The 19,508-nt window shown below is 43.6% G+C and overlaps 1 protein-coding gene across 1 annotated transcript in view; it reads right to left on the bottom strand.

The window, feature by feature from the left end:
• The window catches only part of EHBP1 (EH domain binding protein 1), a 225,616-nt gene that overhangs the window by 167,449 nt on the left and 38,659 nt on the right, over nucleotides 1–19,508 (bottom strand). The window contains 2 exon segments of the mRNA XM_055809787.1: nucleotides 3,088–3,141; nucleotides 12,489–12,584. Coding sequence (XP_055665762.1) covers nucleotides 3,088–3,141; nucleotides 12,489–12,584 — 150 coding nt within the window.

Raw genomic sequence — 19,508 nt, 5'->3', positions numbered from 1 at the left:
ATTGTCGAAAGTTAGCAGTAAATATACAAAGAATGCAGCTGTGAAGGAAGTAAAGACATGGAAGAGGCTGATGGAAAATGTGTATCAACATTCAAATATAATGAAACTGCATTATGATCAAATTATCTGTGATTAAACATACAGTAGATGACAAAAGTTCACTTACTAGAACACAAACACAGAGTGACTAAGACATTAAAAATACAGTTAGAAAAAAAATCCTACAATAACCAAGGTGATGGATCACAAAGTACATGTATTTGTGATATATTGAAAAACAACACAAACGAACAAAAAACTCTACAACATGAAAAACAACACAAATGAACAAAAAACTCTACAACATAAAAAACACAAACTCAAAACAAGAAAAATAAAAAAAAACAACCAAAACCCCCAAATATCTTATTCCATTTTCATTTGCAGCATGGTTATCTTGCACAAACCACCTCACGGCTACTTAAAAATTCCTCTGAAAGTCCAGAATAATCTTGTTTTGGATTTGGTAGCATCTGCCAGCAGAGACATCAAACTTCAGCTGAAAATCTCCTTTAGCTGATCTCTGCTCAGCCATACTGAAGCACTACAGAATGATTTAGGAGACTGACTTGTAACAGCATTAAAGAAAGCTCAAAATAAATGTTTTTAGCAGAATTCAGATTCCTTCATAACGAAAGAACATCCATAAACTTTTCAGGCTTGAGTGTTTTGTGTTCCGAGTGTGGCTAACCAGGGAGGAAGGGAAACCTGCAGCGCTTCCTGAAGGGAAACTCTGAGGACAGCGAACACACTTGGACAAAACTGAAAAGCCTCCAACAGACTGTAAATGCCCCCACACTTCCCAAAGGTGGCCTGTCCTTGTCAGGCTCGATGATACATAAATTCCTTTAAAACCAGAAAAAAAACATATGTTCAGCCTGAAAGGGGTAAACGTCAACAGTTTAGGGAGGGAGGAGACGGCCCTCCTGCCTCCCCGGCTCCCCGGTTTGTAACAAGCTGGTGTTTTGTCCACTGAAATGTCACCCGGGCATCGATCACTGTTATTTGCTCCAACTGATGAACACATTTTCATCCACCACTAAGTGGAGCTGTTACTCTGGAGAAAAAATTTCTCCAGCTCCTCGACTACATTTGCAGACCAGATTTTTGTGGCACTATCTCCAGCTTGCAGTAGTGCATCATCTTGAGAGAGAGAGGCTGAAAGCAACCGGGTTTATAGCTGCTTTAGCTCTCCATTTTTTCAGTAAAACTATTTATTACATGTATTATTCTGATGATAATATTGATATATCCTCTAACCGAAGATAAACATCTACCTACCGATGACTATTGGGCAGTTCCAGCGGGATGAACTAATGGCATTAACTGCGGTTGTATAGAGAAAGTTTGCACATAACAGATGATCATCCCTGGTACATACTGGAACCATCTCCATCTGCTTCGCAGAGCTGCGTTTGGGGCACAGCAGCCTCCCACCCTGCAGCATTGCTGTGGCTCAGAGCAGATCCGAGGCAGAGCGCGGGAACAGCATGCAGCAGATGTACTGCTGCCACCTCTGTGTGTCACACAACGCCATGTGAAATAAAGCAGTGTGTTATAAGGCAGGACATGAAGTTTATATGCCCACTATAAACTTCTGAAAAAATACCTGCTGCAACGTCACAGGAAATCCAACTATACCCAGAGGGGTTGGCTGAGAAATACACTGACATTGTTTTATCCAGAGCTACTTGTACAGTGACAATTGGTGATGGAGACTTCCCTGATTAAAATAAACTAAGTGAGAAAGAAAAGGAAACTCCAGGAAACAGTACCTAAATTGTGTTTTGTCTGTTCATAAGTCTCATAAATGAAAATAGAAACTTGACATTTATAAAGTATAAATTAAGCACTTTGCTTTCAGCCTTTTTAAATGTTCAGTCACTGACAATCAGAATAACTACATCACAAGACATCCGAACCATTTCTGATACTGACAAGAAAGAAAAAGCAGCATTTTAAGGCAAAAAAATGTAATATGCAAATACCATTGCTTTTCCATACTTCAGTGCTGTGTGGTACAACTATGACTCAGTAGAAAAGCTTTTTTTTTTGTTTTGTTTAAAGACAACATAAATAAAAATTAAATCATATTACCGAGAAACAGTCCAGAACGATACTCTATTAATGAGAGGGAAACACACTGTCTTGATACCACAGTCTTACTAAACGTATTTTCAAAAAGAAGGTTTTTCTTCAAGGGAACTCCAGGTTAAGCAGCTACCCCATTCTGCAGCCCGGGCAGCCCCAGAGCAGAAGCCACAGCCCAGCACGGAGAAGGGAAAGCAAAAAAAGTACTGAAGCACTTGCTCTACGCAATGTTAAGCCCTGCTGTTTGGCAAAGCGTGTTGTTAGTACAGCCTTCAGGAGCTCAGCCCTCTGCACAGTTCTGGGAACTTCTGACGAGAGTCAGATTCACAGAAGCCACCCTTTGGGTTTTCGCTGGGTGCAGAAGATGGCTCCCCATGCAGGGAGAAGGAGACTGGCATCTCAGGGAGCAGGGGACACATCATGACTCTTCTGCTCTTCACTTAGGTGACCATGGCTGGTCCCACCTCTCCACCCTGCCTCAATTTCCTCCTCTACAAAACACAGGTGATGAAACTGTGCTCTTCGCTAAAGAGCAGCATTCAAAACCAGCAAGGCGGCGCTGCCATTTGGGGCGTACAGATGTCATAACCTAGCTCTGACTTGTTCACTCCCCTGCTCATAGAAAAATAATGTGTCATAACCCATAAAACAATGAGTCATAACCCAGCTCTAACTTGTTTACTTCATCGCTCATAGCAAAATAATGCAAGGAAGACTGATACTTACAGGGAAGGAATTTAAGCAGTGTAGTACAGTAACCCCCTCTTCTGCATTTTGATTGTAACATAACAACAGGTATTTTAATAAGGCTTTATTACTACAGAGCAAGGCTTTACTGTGGTTCAGCAGCTCATATTTTACTCAAGCCTTTTTCAGCATTTGGACACTCTTTAATCATTTAAATGATTAAGTCTTACACATATAGAAAAAAAAAACAACCATAACATTCCAGCTTACATTCTCTATGACAAACGTCCATTCTTTGTCTTCAAACTCTTCAGCATGAGGATCCTAGAAAAACAAACCAGAGAACTTAAGTCTAAAAATAATCCAGGGTGCAAGAAATTGCAACTCAGCCAAGATTTTCATATACTCATCGAAATATTTTTACCCACTGAAGATGACAGAGGGAAATACTTCAGCTAGGATGTAGGCTTCAGTGGATGCCAATAAGATGACATGCAAGTTGGGGTAAAACTGCCAGTGAGGATTTGGTAAGGACTCCTACAGATACAAACATGAGGTTGATTCTGATAAAGGCCTGTAATTCTACTTCCTTTCATCTAGAGAAAAAAACCCCAACAAAAACAAAACGCCACCTCTCTAATTTTTAAGTTCCATCTCACAAATAAACATAACAAATCTATATCTTGCAGAGAACAGCGGAGGAAGCCACTGCTCCCCCCTGGCATGGGGCGGCGTACACCTACAGCAGGCATCACCCCCAGCTCCTCATGGCCAGACTCCATCAGCACGAGCAGAAATCCAAACTCACAGCTTCAGCACAGCACCTCATTTCACTGCAAGTTTCTTAAAATAACTGCCCTTACTTCACAACATTTCTATTGCATCACACGTGAGGATCAGAAAACATTTTCACCAACAGGAAGATAAATAACAATGAGGTTCATATATTTGGCATTTCTTTCCGGTTTAATGAGCTTTGAATCTGGTCGTGTGGCCTGCTGTTGTCTGAAATTATGATACTTGTGCAGACATTAAGTTATCCCCTTTATGCCTCTATCAGGGATCCTGTTTAAAAAAAACAAACAACTTTTTAAAAAAAATATCATTAATTTATCGTCTAATCCTCGTTCTGAACAACTGTAAAAGAGAATGTAGCTTTATGGCTTTCTTCAGACGTGAAGCCTAGTATTGCTATACCTCAATTTTATCCTATTATTTCTAGTTATAGGAAACCACTGAATTACTCCTTTGCCCCTGACGCTTGCATACTATAGATACTTGTAGACAAATGCCACTTCCCATAATCAGCATTTGCCATCATCATAACTCAGCACTTACATTTTTTGCTATTACTTGGAGCCTGCTCATGACGCTACATCAAGCACTGCATCAATTCCATCTTGGTGCTCTAAACTAACAAAATGGATTGAGATACTTTGCTTCTACTTTATCTCCATTAGTACCGCGTCTCCTTTCTTTCCAGAACGCTACAAGCCTCACATTCAATCTTTTCAGCTCCCCTTATCTTAACCTTTGCTTTAACCATCTTTGTTTCACTTACTTTTGTCTTGAGGTCGGACACATAGTGAGTAGAGGTACTGTATTACAAATGATTCTTTTAACTAGTTCTCATCAAATACACAAAATAAAACATCTTGTAAGTAATGAGCTTACAGTGTAAACAACTAGCAAAAAATAATTACTTTTTTCTTTTTCCAGCACACAAAAGACTTGGAAAGTGTGCCCTCAAATAAACACTCTTTGAATGAACTACAATAACATTTCTAAGAGGCTATCATACCTCCTCCAGTGCAGTCCTTCCTATAAAACCCAGCAAAGCCGGTTCATTGCTCTGCATGCCCCCTGTAAAACACTGGCTCTCCTTGCAGGAGGAGTCCTGCCGGGCATTAACATGCTTACAGAGAAAATTCAACAACACATCATTCCGCTGGCACCGTAATTAGCTAAATATTTAACAGCTACAATCACAGGTGTCATATGCAGCATGCATTTTAAGATGCATTACTCCAACAATGGGATGTAGTTTCAATGAAAAAATGTAAGATGTTACTAGAAACTTACATCAAAACTAATTATTTATTTTGATATATGAACAAATCTTTTTAGAACTTTTTAAAAAATCAGAAAAATTTAAATACTGAAAATCAATGTAAAAACCATACTGTACCATTAGCCGTAAGGATAGAAGGGCAAGTAGATACTTACAAAATTATACTGAGGTATCTCCATGTTCCAATTAATGTACTTGTAAATATCAGATTATGTAATTATATATCCATCACATTAATCAGGTTTGTGGAATTCTGCATTATGTAAATAAAATGCATGATACCTGCTGGTTGGCTGTATCCTATACAAATTCTAAAGATAATTTTCTGTAATCCAGCTATTAACTACTTATAATTTTCAAGACTTAACCTGGGGCAATTACCTTTTTGTTTAATTGCTTCATTTGATATAGCATAAAATGACATAGTAAGATTTAATGCAATCATTAATCACTGTTTTAATAAGCTACTCCATAATAAGTGACTAAACTCTGAAATATTTCATCCTGCTCAATTTTTTTTGTAACTCCCCCAAAAGCTATTAATGCAAGCTTGCAGGTTTACCCAAACCTGCTTGCAAAGTCAGGGCCCAGTGTTTTATCCCATGTAACAAACAAAACAATCATTGCTTTGTTCTATGAAGAAAAAGAAAGCTCTTCTATCAATGGTAATAAAACTGACTCTCACCTCTGAAGGCTACAGAATTGGGTGCTCTGCTGAGTACTTCTGATAATCTGATAGAGCAAAATAATACTGTATAATGAGAAGACAATATTCAACGTTTTAGCATGCACTTGGAAGTGAGCTGTGAACACTTTTGAAAAATAAACACTAGCGTATTGCCCCCCAAACTCTACCAAATACCCAGAATAAAAAATAAAAATGAAAAGCTTCAAGGACTTCTCTAATGAACAGCCTCACCAAAAGTTCAGAGATATGAAATGTGCTAAAATATTTTGCATATGTGTAAGATATTTCAGATTTAAAGACAAATACAGATATTTTTTTTTTAAAGCCACATTTCTTCTTAGTCTTAAAATGCCTCTAGAAACAGGAATCCCCAAACGAGCCTGAGCATTTCCTTGCAACAGACACTTCAGTGGCTTCACTCTTCTCATTAAAATGCTTTTATTAGAAGCCCAGAGAGCAGCACGCATAGTCCTATTTCTTACAACTTTACTATGTGGTCAGCATTAACAGAATCTTGTATGACTACAGTTACAACACGGTTTCTAGTGCAACCACCATTTCACCCTTTGGGCTAACATTTTTATGTGTGACCTGCATAAAAGTGATGTTTCTATAAATCTGAGTAATCTTTCATCTTATTTTGGATTTGAAGAGGGTAAACACCAGTAAAAAAACGTAACACATACTTCCCCTACTGGCTAACCCATATCCTCCATTCATTTCCTCATAGAACTCAATTAATATAGCAAACTATTATTTGAGGACTGTACAGCTGACTGCTCTTCAGGGGGAAAAAAAAATAAAAGCCATTGCAAAGAAGAACAACCCTAGGAGGTACAGTTATAGCAGCCTTTGACATTTTCACTGTATGAAAGCCCTCCCTGATAACACAGCACACAAAACCTCACCTCACCTGCAAGCAGATACAAGCAATCACTGAAAATGCACAGCTGGAAACACCTGAAGACAAGAGTTACAAACAGACCTCATTTCCCATCCTCCTTCCTGAAAGCAAATGATAATGAAAATTACCTAAAAAGCTCAGGGAACAAACTGTTTCCAGTACGTTCTTCAGCCTGAAACTGCCTCATAGCTCGCTGTAACATGAAGGGAGCTGGCAAGAGCCATTTATTTTCTTTTTTTTTTAATACTCATTTTCTCTACCAACATACCACAGATGCAAACTACACTCCATCCGACATTCATTATGGTTTCACCTTGATTTGAAAACTCTGTCTGAGCAAACAGATTGAACAGCTTTTTGTTCCTCCTCATTTTATTGTGTAAAAAAAGAATCATTCTTAATATCAAGAGATGGGCCCCATTTTCCTCTTTCTCTTTCCCTATGCATTCACTGTGCAGTACGACAATCCTTTTCAGTATGTTCAACTAAGTTTTAGAGCCTTTTTTTTTTCCCCTACCCTTTTATTATATTTTTTTTCCTGGTAAATTGACTTTAGTGTTCAAAAGTAACACTGAGGTGAGAAGCCAATAGTAGGGAACGGTGCAAAGGACAGGAGAGTATCTTAGCGGTTCTCCTGCAGTGAGACTCTCAGATAATCATTCCTCCAGCTCTCAAGATCAGCAGAGCACTTTGGTGCACCAGCGAAAACCTAGTCCATCTCACATTTTCTCTGTGTTCACTGTGTTAACTGCTTTTCTAGAGATGTGCTGGACCTCGCAGTCCTACAAACTTTTCTCTGCAATCCCACCCATGAGCTTCTTTCTGTCACCCCACTCTGCCCACCCACATACCAGCTACCTGAAAACAGGCAACTCTCCTGGGCTCGGGCAAGGGAAGAGCCACAAGGAACGAGCCTGTCACATTTTTCCATTCTCTATTGATCAGTCCATCATCAGCCCATTCCACAAAGAACTTCTCAAAGGACTAGATCCTTTCTACGGTGTACAAGTTGGTTTCAGAAGACTGACGAAAGGTAACCCTTCTTCAATAGTTTCTGTTATCTTCAGAGTTATTTCTCTATCTCTTTTAATAGGAATGAAAGACGTATCAGGAAACAAGGGACTGCTCCTTCTCCTAATTAGCAGCCAGAGCGGGTGGGGAAGATGTTCAGACTGTTAGTCCCTTCCTCCCTTCCTTCCCCATGCCTCCTCCCTAAGCCTTCCTGGCTTTTGAAGCTTGCCTTTCAATTAGATCACTTCATACCAGCCTTAATCTTTGGTCTTTCTTCTTGGGGAATAACTGCTTATGGACTGTCACACTGAATCAGATCAAATGATGACAGGGTTTGTGATCTTCCTTTACTGGTGACCTACAGCAGATGCTCCAGGTACTCCAACATCTGTCCTCAGCTTTTGCATTTGGCTGTCTGAAGCTGTAGAAGGCTCAAAATTTGACCCAATTCTTGTCGCTTCAATGCTGCTTACAGAGATCTGATTAGCCTAGAAAATCACATACAACTCCGGTCAGCTTTTGTTGAGCTTCCAGAAAGCAGGGAGCTCCGAGCAGACCAGCAGAACTGTCCGTGTACATCACCACACCAAACTCATGACAGTCCATGCTTTCCTGGAAAGCCTCTGGGCTAGAAAAACAACAAGGGCTTACTTTTTCTCTTTGAATATATTTTTAATAATTATTTCTCAAACTAACCCTGGATATTTAATTTTTTAGTGTACAAACGTGCTCACTTTGCTGAGCTTATGATTTTCATATCTGACACACAACATCTTGTCTTGTCTACAGGGCTGTTCTTCCCTCCTACAGAATATTCTCCATCATGTCCGGTCAAGCCCCTGGTCTCTCCTAAACTGAAACACGTATTTTCTGAACCTGGGTTTGTTCTCTGCTTCTGGGAAACGGCTTTATCAAAGGGGTTTGTGCATTTTGGGGTTTTTTGTTTTCTCTCCTTCCCTGAGACTATGTATTGGCTCTGCTGCAGTGTTCCTGCTACTGCATGGCCTGTAACTGCATTATAATCAAACACATGATGGAATCGGGCTTTCAAGGAAGATGATACAGGATTTATTCTGAGATACATGTGGGGACACGAATGCTTTCAACAACACAAGTCTCCTTTTATCATTTATTTTATTCTTATTCTACTCTAATAATTTCTGTGCTCTGAAAGCTACGCCTTTAAAATGTCTTTTTCAAACTTTGCAATGAAGAGCTGGTAATCTTCCCTGTTGTTGCAATGGTACAATGGTGTGACAAACAATCTAAGTTACTGACAGAGCAGGTGGGTTTTGTAATCTGATGAAGCAAAGTCCATGTTTACTCCAGAAGAACAAACATCTTTGCTTGGGAAGTTCACTTTGCTTTTAAGCTAGAAAGTGATCACGCTCCAATTTAAATCCTCATAGTACAATTGATGTTCACTTAGCTTTGCTAAAAGCACTGGTCTCGCTTGGCAGTGAAAATTTCTCATTTAAAATCTCTCTCAGTTGATACAGGTATATGTTTGTACATAAAGCCACGGAGAAGCATACAAGCTTTCATATATGATGGTTAAACCTTGCTAATGCAGGGACACTAAAAATGAACTTCTGGAGTGCAACCATGGAAACAACAAAAAACGGGAATTCAGCTAGCTTTTCTGGTATTTGTGGATGTTTCCATGAAAGCACATTACAAATCACAGACTGAAAACACACAATAGGCTTGTTGTTTCACAGTGTTTCTTTCTCCCCATTTGGGTTGAAAAACCCAAGGCATAGCCAAATATCAACATAGGGCATGGTAAAGGAAGAAGTTAAACTTTCAGAACAGATGGAACTTTTTATGTAATTAGCACTTCAGCCAGCTGGACAGGCAGGAGCTAAAGCTAGTCAAGGGAAGCTGAATCAATATATCCATTTGATGCTTTTCCTCACGTGACTCCGGAGCATAATGAAATTTTACCAGCAGCCCAGAACTAAGTGAAATGAAACAAAAACTTTTTATTTATTTGAAATGAAAGTTTTCTAAATGAAGGTTATAGTCTCTTCAATACCTTGTTCTCCTTGTCTAAGAATTACACAACTTATTATTGGAAACAAGCTAACACCCAAAATAGGGATGTGCAGATAATGCAGAGTACCTCATCTGTTGACTCCTCACAGGCCTTTGCTCACCAGCTGTCAAGGGCCCATGGGTGACTACTGGAGAGGATATGCTTAACATTCTCATCAGCACTTGAAACCTCAACTTATCTCCTAATCCTACCAGCAACACATTTCAACAGCCACTTACGAACACACAGCCACTACTGTGTGAATCATTTCCCAAAACACGTAGCTGTCTATTCTGGAGTCTACTCTTTCCCTTTCCTGCACTTCTATTTCAAACAGCACCGCTGTGCTAATTTGTTATCTGTGACTGCTACAAAGCCCTGTCGGAGCTCCTCCGCTCAGTGGGCTCTGCCGCCGGGGTAGACGTGGAGTCAGCAGCTTCCCTCAGCTTCTCAGGTTGTAACGAAAGAGGAAAACTACTGTTTGTCACACAACACGGCCACGTTAAGTGTGCTTACTGCCAAGTGCCAAGTGCCAAGGAGTGGCTGCTAAAGGGACTTTTCCAGAACTGCCAGATGAGCAAGCAGGCTCTTTTTCTGAGTTTTGTTGCTTTCTGGTTTTGCCTCTCTCCTTCCAGAGAAAGGAACAATATAAATACCTGACTTGTAAGTCAGCTCCCAAGAAGGCTGTGGCAATGTGCTAGTACATTCTTCCCTCCCCACTACTCCAGCGCTGACCAGCCAATGCATCAGCTGTGCAAAAACCAGCTAGCTCTTTTTGACTGTCCTTGCCCAGAACACACCAGCTACAGAAGTGCCAGCTCTCCAGGTGTTTGGACATATCCTGCGCTCCAGCTGAAGCGCTGCTGTAGCAGGGAGTCAAGAGCCACCAGAGGACAGGGCACAGCCTGAACCATGCCAGCACCACATTCTGCCTGCAGCCAGGTCCCGCTCGCAGCTCACCGCCCTGGGCAGGCTGCTGCCTCACACAGATCCAGCGCTCCTGGCATGCGACCTGCTGCTCAAAACCTGCTGCTCTGTACCACACCTGCATGTCCTTACAGAGAAAAGAGGGGGTTTGGCCACTTACAGCACTCTTGTCGGAGGAGCCAGAGGATCAATTAGAGCAGATTTACATCAAAAGCTGCCTGAAAATGCGATGCTGCTTTGCGTGATCTCAATGTTTTGATTCTAAAAGCCAGTGCTCATTCCCCCCGAGATCGGTGTGTGCTGTTCCCAGAAGTTACAGTCCCTGGGATTATTCATGCTCCTGCCTCTCCTCCGTGTGACAGGCAGGCTCATTTTTGGAGAGAGTAGGAAGAAGTCCAGTGAGCAGACCTGCCTGCAGAGTCACAGTGCTGGATGAAATTCAGCTTGTAGTAATACCTAACACCGGCTCCAGAGGCCCTTCTTTCCCTCGCTGTATGGTCCCAGCCCTCACCGTCAGCAGCACAAGCACCAGGCTGTTTTGCTGTGCTACACAACACAGCCCTGAAGCCCTGCAGGTAGGAATCCAAAGGTGGTGTGGGGTGGCAGGAGAAGGCTGGCAGCTACTTTTATTCCAAAGCCATAGCACCACAGAGCTGCACCCAGAAGAAACTTAATTTCTCATTCTTCATGCAACATGTCATCACATACACAATCAAGAACGGTGTACATTCTGCTTCACTTTAAAAGTTAAAAATATTAAGTAACATTCACTGTGTTACATAACCCTATTCAGATTATACAGACACACACAGTCAGATAATGGTGTTAGACTTCTTAATCCAAGTAGAGGCCCTTGAAGCATGCAAAAGCAAATTGTATTTGCTAGTGAACTTCTCAATGCCAGTTGAAGACTATGTGTCTGCTAAGGAGAGAGATAAATTTATAAGTTAGCGTCACTGGCAATCTGGGATGTTTCTGTTCACTGGTGATCCCTAGGACAAAAAAACCCGAAAACCAACAAAAAAACCCCCAGAGAAACCCCCTTTCTAGGCTTAGTGAACCAAGTAATAAATCCACATTCTAAGGCTAACCAGAAGCCACTTCCAAGCAGTTACTCAGGGAAGTCCCCAAGACAAAGAAATATAAATATTACTAATTATGACAGTAATTTAAGAAAAAAGTATGTTACTGTTGCCCTAAGCTGTAAAGGGAGCAATTATAAATAAGAACAACCAGAGTGTAGCTGGAGACAGAGTAAAGCACAAGAAAGAACTAATGGAACAAAAATCCCAGAAATCTTCAGCTCAGGCAGCCTCCTACACTGTCACACGTGCAAAGCAGCACTGTTATCTTTGTGCCTCTGCCCAATGACATTTGGGAAATAAGTTCTAGCATAACCATCAATTTCTCCTGCTTCACAGCCACACAAATAAGCTTCTTTTTTAATGCAACAAATGCAGTACCTAAACAGAATCGCCCATAAAAATCTTGTAATTCTCTGTACTACTCAAATACTCCACCATCCACTCCTACAACTGCAATCACTCAAGCACTGTGATGTTTGTGTGGCATACTAAATACTGTGAAATTAAGAGCTGGATTCTGTTTCCTAGTAAACAGAGTAAGAAATAGGGTCACTGCACCACAACTGAACAAGGAAGTCTAGAAATGACTGTGTTTTGACAACTTCTGGCTTACAGTGTGTAAAGAAAACCAACCAGACTATAACCCATGCCAAGCTCTTACACATGTGGTACGTGCGCAGTTACACATGTACTAAATTCTATGCCAATGACTCGCCATAATCAGCTCAATGAGATATTTCAGTGTGTTAACTAAACTACAAAAGTACGCTTTGGCAGGGAACAGACCATCCTTCTCTCCCAGATTTAAACTGGGGTCATAAGGTTGTGCAGTTAACAATTTAAGCCCCTGGAAGATTAAGCCTTGTGATTACTATCTGATGTTTCCAAACATAATTTGCCAAGATGATGTTTATGAAATAGGAAAGATTATGCTTTAAAAAACATACCTTAAAGAGAGTCACAGTAATTTCAACATTTTCAGGAACAGGCCACACCACCACCCCGCGGTATGGGTTCTTGATTCCAGGCTGCCAGCTATGAGCCTAAAGGAAGAAAAGAAACAGTTGTCTTAAAGCTGTTATAAAAGTGCTGGCTCTACTCCCACGGGACCCAGTGCATATAGGTAGAAGTAACATGTCACTGATCCAAAAAGGGTCTGTTCTGAAACCTGTGGCTCTACTAAATGCTATAAAGGTCACCATTAAGAATGACAATAAGGAAACTCAGACCACTAGTAGCCTTCCCCCCTCCCCCACACTGAACTAGCCCTGTTCATCACCAGGTCCTAAACTTTGCTTTTTTAAGTACATAGCACAGGTCAGGACACTCAGAGCCTTCCAAAAAATTCAGGCCATAAGGCCAGAGCTTCTGTAGCAAGCTGAGCTTTATTTTGTTTTTATACAAATGAAGGAATGCTTTTATTTGAAGAACACATGAGTACAGCACGTAGTGCTGGGTTAACCACATTTACACCTAAAGAGAGTAAAAACGCATTTTTGTTTAAGAGAAAAAAAAGTGAAAACAACTATTTATAATACAGATTAAATGCTACTAAAACATTTAAGTTCTTAATTTGGTGGGGTACCTACCCCTAGAAAAGATATTGAAAAAAATAATAGCTAGACTGAAAACTTGTCTACCTTTGAGTATCGATCTGGACTGACGCATGGCCTGTATTTACTTTTTAACAGCTAGTCATGAAAAGCACCATGTGTGAGCATTTGTTTCAGAACAAGTATGCTTTGTCCCAAGCTATCCTATTTTGTGATGCTCTAAGACGAATGAGGGAGGAATGCTGACACTTAAGTGACTGCTGAGGTGTCAGTAGAAATCTGTGCAAGTTTTATCAGGAAAGAATGTACAAGCCATTTACCGTTACCTGAAGCCAATTAACCTGGCTTCTTTTCTTTTTTTTTTTTTTTTTAATTCTAGAGCATCACTCATTGCAGTTATACACTCCAACACTCAGAACTTCAATTTAGACTGCCTATTAGAACAAATTTTTTCCTATCGTGAGGTTTGTAGGACTTGTGCCTCAGGCTCTCAGGTACCCTGAGGGTGCCTGGGCAACTTTGAACATGACTTTGCTAGACCAAAGTGGGAAAGACAAAGATGATGAAACAGTCCCATTCAATCACATCGAGGCAATGACTCTCCACCGCTGTGCGCTGTAAGCAGCGAGTACTCCAGATGCCAGGTTCATATCCAGCAGCCCCATCACACATGCCTGCTGCTTCATGAGCCCTCTCGCCGGGCTTCTGCCAGAGCCTGCAGCATCACCAGGCACCTCTGGTGGACTCACTCTCACTCCACCCCCTCAGTCCTCACAAAGCAGAGGTCTGCAGATTAACTCCAGGTGACAGTACCTGCTAAGGCAGCAGGGAAAGGAGAGAAAGGATGAAGGGAGAGGTGGAGGAGTTGGGAAGAGATATGAGGCTGAGGAAATGGGAAGCTGCTGACAGAATGCAGCCTGCAGAGGCACCAAAGAGGACCCTACCGGCCTCCACAGCTACACACACGCAGCACACTCCCATTATTTTTATTTTCTTGCCACATGTTGCCAGCTCTCCTGTCATTTTATCACTAGTTTTTCCATCTTTGAGGTTCTGCTTAAAACTCCAGCTCCCAATGCTGCCTAATTAAGTTAGAAATTTCAGTAAGTTTCTGTAATTTGTGCTTGCAAAGTACACTTAAATAACATGACTTGGGCCATCTGAAGAGAGGAATTTTTAAAAAAGGGCAACTTAAAAATAGTAGAAGTTGGGTTCTTTCAACTCCATGAATTTCAGACTAATCTAAATTCTAATCTAATTCTAAAGCAGGCCTGGATGAATTTCTGAATAAGTAAGCAAACACCACTGTTCATAGCTTTACTCCGCAAGCATATTTTATAAGATAAACAGGTTTTGCAAGCAGCAAAACACACCACAGCAGTTGTCATCCACACCACAGCCACTTGAGCTCCAGCTTGCGTCCCCCTTCCACAGGGCCCGCAGTGCCTCACATCACTCTCGACTTGCCTGGTGGGGACATTCAGCCAGGCAGACACCCACCTGCCAGCCAGCCTGTCCTTGGGTAGCATCTTGTAAGATAAATCAGCTTCTCCTCCATAGGGGCACTCCATCCTCTTTCCAGATACCAATTTTCACAAAACTAATAGGAGCTCACGGTGTGTCTCAAACCTGTGCTTTCCTGCTGGTTTTGGCCAATACTGACAATTATGTCAAACTTTTGATATCCAAGATCCAGGCACCGACAGCCTGCTCAGTCGAGGATCACTTGTTCCATTTATTAAAAGGAAAAACAAACTAGAAAACGAGCATTCACTGGTGTAGGCAAAGCTTTACTTCAAGCCCTTTATCAGCACTACCTCCCACCAGCAAAGCTAGTGAGACACAACAAACACACACATGGGTATGTATGTTTTTCCGTCAATGAAAGCAACAGCCAGGAGACAAGCTCTAGCTAATGAGCTTTTAAAGCAAAGTTGTTCTGTGATACTGAATGTTATGAAGTCCTCCTTTGGCTTTGAAAAATAAACACAAACATTGCAACAGAAAAAGGTAACATAAAGCTATGTCTGGGTTGCTGGGAAGGAAAAAGGGAAAGGTGAAAGCAAAAGCGGAAAAACCAGAGGAAGGGCTAACACCAACAATAATTTAAAATTAACATGGAGAGCCTTATTCTAACAATGTATTTCTCATGCTGGGGGTCTCTGTGCTGCAGTTTCTTGGAGTTACATTTGGCCTATATCAAAATCGTAACTCTTGACTTTGATATGTGAGCTGGATCAGGCCACAGCAGAATTGCCAGCACTTCCAGACGGGGATCGCTGTTGGGGCTCAGCGAGGCGCTGCATCAGCACAGTACATTTCCACTCTAATTCTCACCTCTAACTCAGTTTCCCATTGGGTTGTGCCTTCTAGATCCACTTTTTCCTTATCTCCTACTAGTCTTCACTAGCCATACCCCTTGTCTCTGAAGCCAAGGCAATAGAAGCGGCTGAGCGTAAGTGCCCACCAGCAGCAGGTGCCTCACCCACAGCCCTCCCCTTGCTGGACTCATCTCTGAAATCTGAGGGACAAGAGCCATGGCCTGGAAAGAGAAGCAGAAATGCTCTGTTGCGTTTCAAAAAGAAAAGGCAACTCCTCCTTCTTTCTGCCAGTGGAAAAAGAGCGGAGACAACGTAGCACGAAAGCTCTTTTAAATCGGGAAACAGGAGCTGCAGGAGGGGTTGCTGAAACACCCTATAAATAGAGTAGGGCTGTGAATGACATTGTCCAACCTACGGCATTGCTCTAGCACAAAACTGCTGGCTGCTAGAGGAAGAAAGCTGCTTAAGAAAGGACATGGAGCTGAGCCCACAGACCCGCACGGGCACTTCAGGCTGCCCTGTTTTGAGATCTTTCTCTAAAACAACAACAGGTACAATCCAGACAGCCAGCTCTGCCATCTACCATCCGTGATGTTCCGAGCATCACAACTGTTCTTCTGTGCTCAAACTGGAAAGACAGACTTGATACCTCTGCAGTTTTGGCCTCTGGTTCCAATGAGAAGGGAAAAATCTTTTAAAATAGATCCAAATCAGCAACTTACAGGGCCCGATAAATCAAGTGTTCAATGCTCCATACGGTTAAGGATCTGCTGCCCCACTTGGACACGCACAGGTCTATGGGGCCAGATGGGATTCGCCGAGGGCACTGAGGGAGCTGGCGGAGGAGCTCACCAAGCCACTCTCCATCATTTACCAGCAGCCCTAGCTAACTGGGGAGGTCCCAGCAGACTGGGGGGCAGCCAGTGGGACGCCCGTCTACAGGAAGGGCTGGAAGGAGGAGCCGGGGAACTACAGGCCTGTCAGCCTGAGCTGGGTGCCAGGGAAGCTGACGGAGCAGATGGTCCCACGTCCATCACGCGGCACGTGCAGGGCAGCCGGGGGGTCAGGCCCAGCCAGCGCGGGTTTGTGAATGGCAGGTCCTGCCTGAGGAACCCGATCTCCTGCCAGGACACGGTGACCTGCCGAGTGGCTGAGGGAAAGGCAGTGGCTGGTGTCTGCCCGGAGCGCAGCAAAGCCTTTGGCCCGTCCCCCACGGCATCTCCTGGAGACACCGCGGTGCTGCCCGTGGCCGGGCCGGGGGTGCGCTGCGCTGGGTTCAAAGCTGGCTGGGCGGCCGGGCCCCGAGCGCGGTGGGGAACGGAGTCACCTCCCGCTGGCGCCGGGCTCACGGGGTGTCCCCAGGGCTCCGGGCTGGGGCCCGTCCTCTGCAACGTCCGTCGCTGATCCGGGCCAGGGGATCGAGTGTGCCCCCCGCACGTGTGCAGGCCACACCAAGCTGGGGGGAGCGTTGATCCGCTCGAGGGCAGGGGGCTCTGCGGGGGGGGCTGGGCAGGCTGGGCCCGTGGGCCGAGGCCACTTGTACGAGGTTCAGCCAGGAGAAGGGCCGGGTCCTGCCCTGGGGTCACAGCGGCCCCAGGCAGCGCTGCGGGCTGGGGGCAGGGGGCTGGGGAGCTGCCCGGGGGAAAGGGCCTGGGGGGGCTGGCTGACGGCCGGCCGTGTGCCCAGGTGGCCAGAAGGCCAACACATCCTGGCTGGTACCCGGAACAGCGTGGCCAGCAGGGCCGGGGCAGTGCCCGTCCCCTGCGCTCGGCGCTGGTGCGGCCGCCCCTCGAACCCTGGGCTCAGCTCTGGGCCCCTCACTGCCAGGGGGACGTGGAGGGGCTGGAGCGTGTCCAGAGCCGGGCAGGGGCTGGGGAAGGGGCTGGGGGGGGGCGGCGGGGGGGTTTATTCTGGAGAGGAGGGGGCTCAGGGGGACCTTCCCACTCCCTACAGCTGCCTGACAGGGGGCTGTAGGCAGGGGGGTCGGGCTCTTCTCCCGGGTAACAGGCACTAGGGATGAGGGGAACCGGCCTCCGGTTGCACCGGGGGAGGCTTAGGTTGGATATCAGGAAAAGTTTCCTGACTGGAAGGGTGGTCAAGCACTGGAACAGGCTGCACAGGGAGGCGGTTGAGTCACCGTCCCGGGGGTGTTTAAAAAGCGCATAGATGCGGTGCTTGGGGACATGGGTTAGTGGTGGCCTTGGCAGTGCTGGGCGAACGGTTGGACTATGATCCTAAAGGTCTTTTTCAACCTAAGTGATTCTTTATGATAATACAGATACATCACACCAAAGGTCTTACAAACTGTATTAAAAATTAGTGAAATGCCTGAAAATACTGAATCTGTTGTCAAGCAGCCTTCAATAGTCAGTAATTCGCTCTGATGTTTGTGCAGATTCTCAACATTAAGCAATATTATCAGCAAGGTACAGTCTCTCCACTAAGTGTCCACTGTTTGGCTGTGTGAAATGAGATTCTCACACACCTCTCTCACCTCATGCACAGGCTAGACAAATTCAAGTCTTGCTCTCCACAGAGGGCTTACTTTTACGAGTGGGCTTAATCAGATTTTTTTTTTTCTTGGCTCTGTTGAAAGTCCTGTACCAAATGATGAAACATTACAGAAGACTATAAAGCAGCTCCATCTATTTCAACATATGGCAATACATTGATTGAACAAAAAAAGATGAGACTAGCTCACCCCAGGGATGCCTCTTGTACACCACTTTTACTTATAATTACCCACCAGGGGCTGACCTTGACCATACAAAACTACCTCCCACTCTGCAGGCAAACTTGAACTCCAAAATACAAACACATTTCTGCAAAGCTTGGAACAAACCAGGTAATTTTATAAATATTGTTATTTTTCAAGTAATCTCCTCCAGTCCAAAAAACAGTTACTGTCAATTCTCTGTAATATAAGAAAGTGTATAAACATTTATAAATCCAGTGTCATCCTCTCAAAGGGAGGAGGGGGAGGTAGCAAAACCAAAACACCTTACCAAATCCACACTAGAATCTTCTAGCCAATTCCAGGGGCAAACAGGACACACCAAACAACAAAACATGAGAGACTGAATATAAACCTTCCCTTACAGTCACTGCTCAGCTATCTAGATTATAGAACACAAACAGAACAATCTTTTAAATCTGAATAAAAGAAGATAAAGTTGAATACAGCCCCAAATCAGGAACTTTGGTTTCAAATATGGACTTAATAAATGCCACCACCAGCTGTTCATCACTTCATCATGAAGAAGATAAGGCAGATGCAGGCAAATCAATTCACTTGAGTACATTATGAAAGTCCCTTCCTCAGCCCCTGTATGTAGGGGATTTTCATGACCTGGCACATATGCCATTGCTATCATGACCAACTCTGCTTATTGCTGCTCACACTTTTCCTTGTCTCTACAAAAATCTCTTTCCTGACCCTTCAAAACCAAAATACCACATTATTTCAAACCCTTCCAGATGCTTTATGTTACCCATCTGCTTTCTCCCTTCCTCACTATGCCTCGTCTCATCCTGTTGTGCAGGATAATTACAAGTTACTTTCCTGTAAGATCCTAGAGCTGACCATAATATTTTAAGCCTGCTGCAAATTATGGAACAGTTTATATTTATGAAGCAAAAATATGTTCCTATAGCTAAGCCCTCAATACTGTTTCTTAAAAGCAAAAGTCAGAACAGACCTACCATTACTTCTCACCTGCAGCCTCAGAAGTGACTTTCTTGTGAGTCAGTGAGCTACTGCTTTTCCTTTCCTGATAAAATCTTTGCCAACTGCCTATGATCAGACCAGCTCTGCTACTTGTCTCTGTGACAGGCTGTTCAGGGCACAAGCGCCAAGCAGGAGCTCGACTGGCTCCAACAGTGCTTATGGCAGCTCAGCTCATAAGGATAATCCCTCTTCTTCAGCAGTATCCAGGCAGAACACCCAGACAGGAAGAGGAAAAAAACCTAAACCTCCTAACTCCGAGGAGGAGCTGACATTCAGCAGCCACATCCTTCATTTGGTGCCTCCATGCCAGCAACATGGCTTGTGAAGACCGAGCATTGCTCCGATTTGCTTTGTGTGGGAGCCCCA

This window comes from Falco peregrinus, chromosome 7 (assembly GCF_023634155.1).
Source record: "Falco peregrinus isolate bFalPer1 chromosome 7, bFalPer1.pri, whole genome shotgun sequence".
Taxonomy (NCBI): domain Eukaryota; kingdom Metazoa; phylum Chordata; class Aves; order Falconiformes; family Falconidae; genus Falco; species Falco peregrinus.
Note: the sequence above shows the minus strand (reverse complement) of the source record. Positions and strands in the feature narration are given on the sequence as shown.